This window comes from Alligator sinensis, unplaced genomic scaffold (genome assembly GCF_000455745.1).
Source record: "Alligator sinensis unplaced genomic scaffold, ASM45574v1 scaffold760_1, whole genome shotgun sequence".
NCBI classification, from domain to species: domain Eukaryota; kingdom Metazoa; phylum Chordata; order Crocodylia; family Alligatoridae; genus Alligator; species Alligator sinensis.
The window spans coordinates 2,743,649-2,750,205 of record NW_005841989.1 but is presented as its reverse complement, the minus strand read 5'-3'; the positions used below and the strand labels follow the sequence as shown (position 1 = coordinate 2,750,205).

Sequence of the window (6,557 nt, the reverse complement as noted above, 5' to 3'; positions counted from 1 at the left end):
CTCTTTCCCCTTTCCAGTCTGTTAGCAGCAAAACTACCCATCTGCCTGGTTTTTTGTTTAATACAAAACAATGTTAATAGACTCACTGTAATACAGTTAAATGTTGTTTAGTATGATAAGATTGGCACGTAAATTTTCATAGCAGAAAAATAAAAGGCAAGAAAGTTTAGCTAAGATTCTCAGAGCTGCCCAAGAAATCTGGATAATCAATTCCCATTAATGTTATTGAAAATCAAACACACGAATTCCTTAGGTACTGAAAAGCTCAACCAGTGAGTCCGTTCACTCAAAAAGATAAAGCAACATCATCACACAAAACCAAGAGGAAAAGGAGAGCATACTACAATGGCTAAGCCAAATACTGAGATGTGCTAGACATTCACATTCCTCTCTCAAGTCCATAGGAGTTGTAGAGGCTCAACCTCTAAGGATTTTTCCCCAAGAGAAGAAAATAATTCAAAGCAGAGACAAGCATGAGGAAGAGCACATGGTGGCATGGCCTCTTCTGCTGACTATGCAGATACCAGAGAATCGTTTACCCAGAAGTGGGCTGTTACACTAGCAATTTTTAAAAAAGAAGCTATGTACTTACCAATTATTTGTGCTGTAACTGACTGAAGTACAGGTATAAATACTCGGTAAAACAGAAGGAGACTAAGCTACAGAAAAAAAGACAACATGGAAAACAAAAAAAAGTTTTTAGTACTAGTGATCATATATTTATTTCTATTACTACTATATCTACTCATCAACCCAATCTGTTCCAGAGAGATTAAATATGGGATGCTGGAAGCATCTGTTTCACGCAGGACACTGTCTGAAGGCACCCTCTTGCCTCATTTCACTGACATTTCCAAAACCGTTCAGTATGACCAACAGAAAGTCTGTTTTGTATCTGACATGTAACTACTTCACCCTCAAACAGGGTCAATAACTTTGATATATTGGCAGAGAGATCTGTAAACACAGATTTAAGGCAAATTTCATGCAGATATTTCATTCTGCTTAATGGCAGTGTCTGCAGGCTATGTATTAAAAATTAAACATAATGATTCATCAGTGCAGAGCACCAAAAAACTGCTGCTCTACTTAAATACAACCAAAATATATAATTGAGCAGTTCCCTATCAATATTTCCACACTGATTCCTTTCATATCACGACAGTCTCTAATGGAAGATGAAAACAGAAAAGCAATTTAATTAAACTGCAAAACATCCACTATAATGATGAATAAACCCCACCAACCCATTAACACTTATTGGGTGAACAGAGCTGAGGAAATGTAATATTGACTTCATTGGAGTAGCATAGTAGACTCCATATGATCACTTTGGAACAAAGAAAGGGACTTAAAAAATAGACTCCAGGTTAACATTCTGGTCTGTTTAAGGGGTATAAGAGCTCATTTAAGTATCCTAAGTAGGGTCCCTTTAGATAAAAAAATCAAGACTCAAACTCACTGGTTTCTCTCACAATTCGTAATGCCTTCCAATTTGGCAGGGCAGCCAAGCCAACATAGCACCCTTGAAAGCACCAAAGCACTGAAACAGTGCACTGGATTTAACTAGTGCTTACATTTTTAAGTTAGGTACTAACAAAAAGAAGTACTTACCCAAAATACACCTCCATTCCATGCACAACACTGAAAAATTCGGCTTACTATCCGAGGTTCACTAGAGAACAATAAGACACACATACATGAGATTTGTACAACTCTAGCTGCTTTTCTTAAAAAATAAATTACTTCCTACATCATATATTACTGAAATTCCTTCTCTCTCATACTTTAGATACATATTTCCAAATTGTCTACTACATTAGTAAGTTTCCAACTTAATTCCAGTAACAGAATTTAAGTCTGAAGCACTGTAATTTTAGAGGGCGTGTATCTGTGTGCATACTCATAATATATGCTCAATCAAATATACCAGTAAATTTCCCACAGAAGGAAGAAGATTAAAGCTGGATATCAGAAAGATCATGTAACTAATCCCAATTTCCAAACAAGTGGAAAATGGGATTAGAGTTTGTAGCTGTAATTCTGGATAAAAGAATGTACAGGGCTCTTGTAATTATCTCAAAAAACAAGAATCAGAAACCCCAGAAGTTCAAAGTTAAAGCTGCATTTAAAATCAGAACAAGTGTGGATATACACAGCAACAACACCTGTTAGTTATAATATTTGTAATCTCAGGACAGACTATTTAATCACATTAAGATGTAAACCTTTTTTGCACATGCTAACACTAGGGGGGAAAAAAACCTTTCAAAAAAGCCAATCCATGAAATTTCAGAGACCTTTAACTTTTGCAATCATTCCAGACAAAAAAAGTGTCTCACACAAGGTGCTAAACATGTCTCTAGACATTAATTTAAAATCAGTTTCAATTAACTGATCTAAGATGTTAACTCCCGGTTTAGTGCAAAAATAAATTCAATATTAATTAGCACATTGAGACAAATACTGTCATAATTTGGGGCTATGGTTCTATTTTGATCTCCAGTGGAAATATGTTTATTGATATCCTTTTAGTCTTCAGCAGATATTTTCCCAGATCCTTGAACAGGATATGACTGGGAAATAACTGCTGTTGTAGATGCTCTACACAGGACTGCAAGAGGCCCGCAGATCAGATTAGAAGTATGAGGGCAAAGCTGTATAGGGAGAGCTTTTTCCCCAGATCCCATAACAGAACAGCCAGAGAAGATAAGAATTACAAAACTGGATCAGGCTGGTAATCCATGCGGTCAGTATCCCGTCTCTACAAGGGGCCCATCCTAGAGGCTTCTGGTATCCATCACCTTAATAAACCTTCAAACTTTAGGATATGTGTCCCTCATTATCCATATACAATTGCTGAATCTCACTAAACTCTTAGCCTCAATGAGATGTTGTGGCAATCAGTTCCTTTAACAAATTTTATATCTATTGCTCTTAGATTTCAATGCAAGTTCACTAATAAATGCAGTTATACTTGTAAACTATTTTCAAACATATTTCAGAGATTTACTGGCTTTCAGATTACAGGTTCTTAAAGATATGGGCATAGTTTCATAGTAGGCAGGGTTGGAAGGGACCTGAGCAGATCATCAAGTCCGACCCCCTGCCATGGCAGGAAAGAGTACTGGAGTCAAGCGACCCCAGCTAGGTGATTATCCAGCCTCCTTTTGAAGACCCCCAGGGTAGGAGCAAACACCACTTCCCTTGGAAGTTAGTTCCAGATCCCAGCCGCCCTGACTGTGAAGTAGTGCTTCCTGATGTCCAGCCTGAACCTACTCTCAGTCAACTTATGGCTGTTATTCCTAGTTACTCCTGGTAGTGCTCGGGGGAACAAGGTCTCTCCCAAATTTTGGGGGGGTATTTCATTTGGGTATTTTTACCCAAATGCATGAAAATTTTCACATTTGTAGACAGAAGTAGAAGTTTACATGCCTTAAATCCTCACTTATCTCAAATTACCTCTTACCTGGACTCAATTAAAATAATGCACATTTATGGAGGAACAAACTGCCTTGCAACTACATTGTTCCAAGTTTCATGCAGATTTCCAAGTTTTTCCACTCATTTGAGACCTCTGAGGCTAGATTAACTGGGTAAAATGCACATCGCCCCTTGTCCCACCCTTGGTGGTGTGGGACAAAGGGTGGTGTGATCTCCTTCTCCACTTTCCCCACACCATGAGTCTGGAGCAGCAGGGAAAGCTGGGTGTTCTGCTACCCAGCGTGGGTCTGGGGCAGAGAGGAACATCAGGTGTTCTCTTTGCCCAGCCCGCCTGGGGCTCGCTGCACAGGGAAGCACTTTTCCCCCTATCACAGTGCGGGTTTGGGGCAGCTGGGAAAGTGCCACAGGGTAACAGACGACTGCTGCAATAAAGTGGCAGAGACCTTTCGCTGTGCCCCTGATTTCCCTGCCACGTGAAAATTTTTAAGGCAGCACAAATGGGAAATTAGATGATGTCTGTTGCCACCTGAGATCCAAATCACTAAGTTTCTAAATGATCTTCTGTCCTCTGTAGGTGGCAGACAGAGTCCACAAGCAAATTCTCAAGCATTTGACACTCAAGTTCATGTACTCACTTCTCCTGCTTTTTCTCATCACTCTGTGCTCTCCGCTGGGCAAGTGCACTGCTTGCTCTCTTTTTTCTCTGCTCTTCCCTTTTCTGCTGGATCCGGGCATCCAGTTTAGAGATTGTGCAGATCCCCCAGATGGAGTCCTTAATTCCCTGCAGACATAAAGATGTAACACATATCATCTCAACTTACTTCAAAAGGAAATGTTAAAATGACTGCTGTCACTTTAAAAACCATCTTTATGCAAGTTACCTGTATTATTAGTAAGTTATCTGTATTATTGGTAGAATTCTAGATAATGGAAACTGAAGGAATTTTACAAATCTGTTTCTGTACAATTCATTCAGTTGGGAACAGTGAAAACAGCGGGATTGTTTTTCTGATAATACACATAATACTAAAATGATGCTCTAGGCTACAAATTCTGCAGGGCAAAGTATGAATTACAAAATAAATTTAAATGCAATGAAAATGAATTCTAGGTAAACATTTCTTGAATTGGCAGCCTTTGGAAAAATAACAAAAATCTCCATTTTAGAGAACCAAGCTGTCCGGTACTCCCTTTCAGTGTAAATCTCTCTACTTAAGATAGGTTTGAGAAAAGACAGCTGCAAAACACTGCGGATGTGCATGATGGTTTAAGAATGTAAGACAGTATGGGCATTTATAGACATGCTCCGGGGGCGGGGGGGGGTGTGTTAATTAGCACAGCACCAAGAGCCATGCTAATTAAAAGTGCCCAGAGTGTCACGTGTATCAGTGTCCCCGTGCTGAAAAATGGCAGTGGGACACTGAACAAAAGCTTGAACAAACTTTAGTTTAAAGCACCCCACCACCATTTTTCAGTGCGGGGACATTGACACGCATGACACTGGAGTCTGCTGGAGCGCAGTAATCACCACACTCCAGCAGACTCGATTACTGGAATTCCAGCACGTCAGAGCAGCCTCCCTGCACGTGTACAGGAGGAGCCTTGTGGTTCCTTTGCCAAGGAGCTTATAGTCTCGTATAGATAGATAATTTTGGGAAGAAAGCATATTGCAGTAGTGGGATAAATAAACAAGGAAGTGGGGGAATGCTCCTGGGACAGTCATTTTGCCACATAGTAAAAATAAATGTTTTGCTTCTATGGTATTCGTTTTAAATGCAACTTTGACCAGGTTCAACAGTGGGAACAGAGTGCCGTTAGAGAGACTGATGGTGGAATAAGAGGTTACAGTTGTGAGTCTGAGGTAGAAAATAGAACTAGAAACAGAAACGGCATAGGTCAGAGTTCAGTCCCCTGGCTGTTGCTGGCCCTGTGTTATATAATCCTTTTACAAACTAATCAAGCTCTACCTTAACACTAGTTCGGTTTTCTTGTCCTCACTACTTCTATTGTAAAGCTGTTCCAAAACACCATTCTCTTAATTGTTAGAAACCTCGTAATTTCCAGCCTAATTTTATTCATCATCACCTTATCCCTCTACTTCTTGTGTCAACATTGTCCTTTAGCTTAATTCGTTCTTTCAAGAACTTGATTTCAAAGAAAGACAGTGAGGTTGCCAGGCGCATCTTGGCCTCCTGTCCTATGTTCCCTTTAACTCCCACTGTTCTCTCACACGGGCACTTGGGCGATTGCCAATGACACTCCTCAGGCAGGAAAGGAAGTCAATGCTGTCGGCTTCAGCCAAAGTTCAAATACATCAACACACCTAATTTCAGTGCCCTAGTGACCTAAAAGAATGAGTATTTCTGACATCTTAAAAAGGGATGTTAAAAAGCAAGTTGTCTTTCTGTCTTATTGTTGACTCCCCATTATTTACAAACCATTCCCATTTTTTCTTTGTCCATTTTCTCTTATTTGCAAAAATAAAAAAAAATTTCAGTCCTATTTTTTTAATGAATTAGGTTCACACTACATATAAGGCCAATAAAATAATTACTGACAAATATTTAGGATGTACAAGGCATTTCTGGCCTGACAGTAAATTGGGATTTGGGGTTTATACTACTTGATAGCATCACCTACATGTTCCCCTCGCTTTCTGCAGGTTCTGTATATGCGAATTTGCTCTTATGAGATGATCCTTTTTATACCCAAAATTCATTATACACAAGGTAAATTCACTCTTATATGATCAGCAGCAGGTAAGTCTGTGGGGAGAGGGGAAAGGCTGGGGGTGGGACACAGATCAAGGCCCCAGCAGTGAGGGAGGGAGCAGGACACAGGCAGGAGCAGGGGCTGGGGTGAGTGGGGCCTCGATCTGCTCCCCCGCCGGTGGTGAGGGAGGGAGTGGGGCAGGGGCAGAGGCAGGCACTGCACTGCTGGGGCCAGGGGCTGTGCTGAGCTCTTCCAGGCAGGGGGCAGTGGTAGCAGCGCTGGGAAGAAGGGGGGGAACCTGCAGCTACCCCAAAATTTGCTGTAGCCCCACAACCACCCTCCCAGCGCCGCCCCCTGCCCTGAGCGCAGCCCAGCCCAGCCCAGCCCCCTGCCAGGACGAG

General features: G+C 41.0%; 1 protein-coding gene across 2 annotated transcripts in view; it reads right to left on the bottom strand.

Annotated features, from left to right (window-relative positions):
• The window catches only part of EI24 (EI24, autophagy associated transmembrane protein), a 41,542-nt gene that overhangs the window by 10,834 nt on the left and 24,151 nt on the right, over positions 1 to 6,557 (bottom strand). For both annotated transcript variants that reach the window (XM_006021356.3, XM_025201285.1), the window contains exons 3-5: positions 4,080 to 4,225; positions 1,615 to 1,675; positions 593 to 659 (exon numbers count right to left, since the gene is read on the bottom strand). In XM_006021356.3, coding sequence (XP_006021418.1) covers positions 593 to 659; positions 1,615 to 1,675; positions 4,080 to 4,225 — 274 coding nt within the window. The remainder of the gene's footprint in view (positions 1 to 592; positions 660 to 1,614; positions 1,676 to 4,079; positions 4,226 to 6,557) is intronic.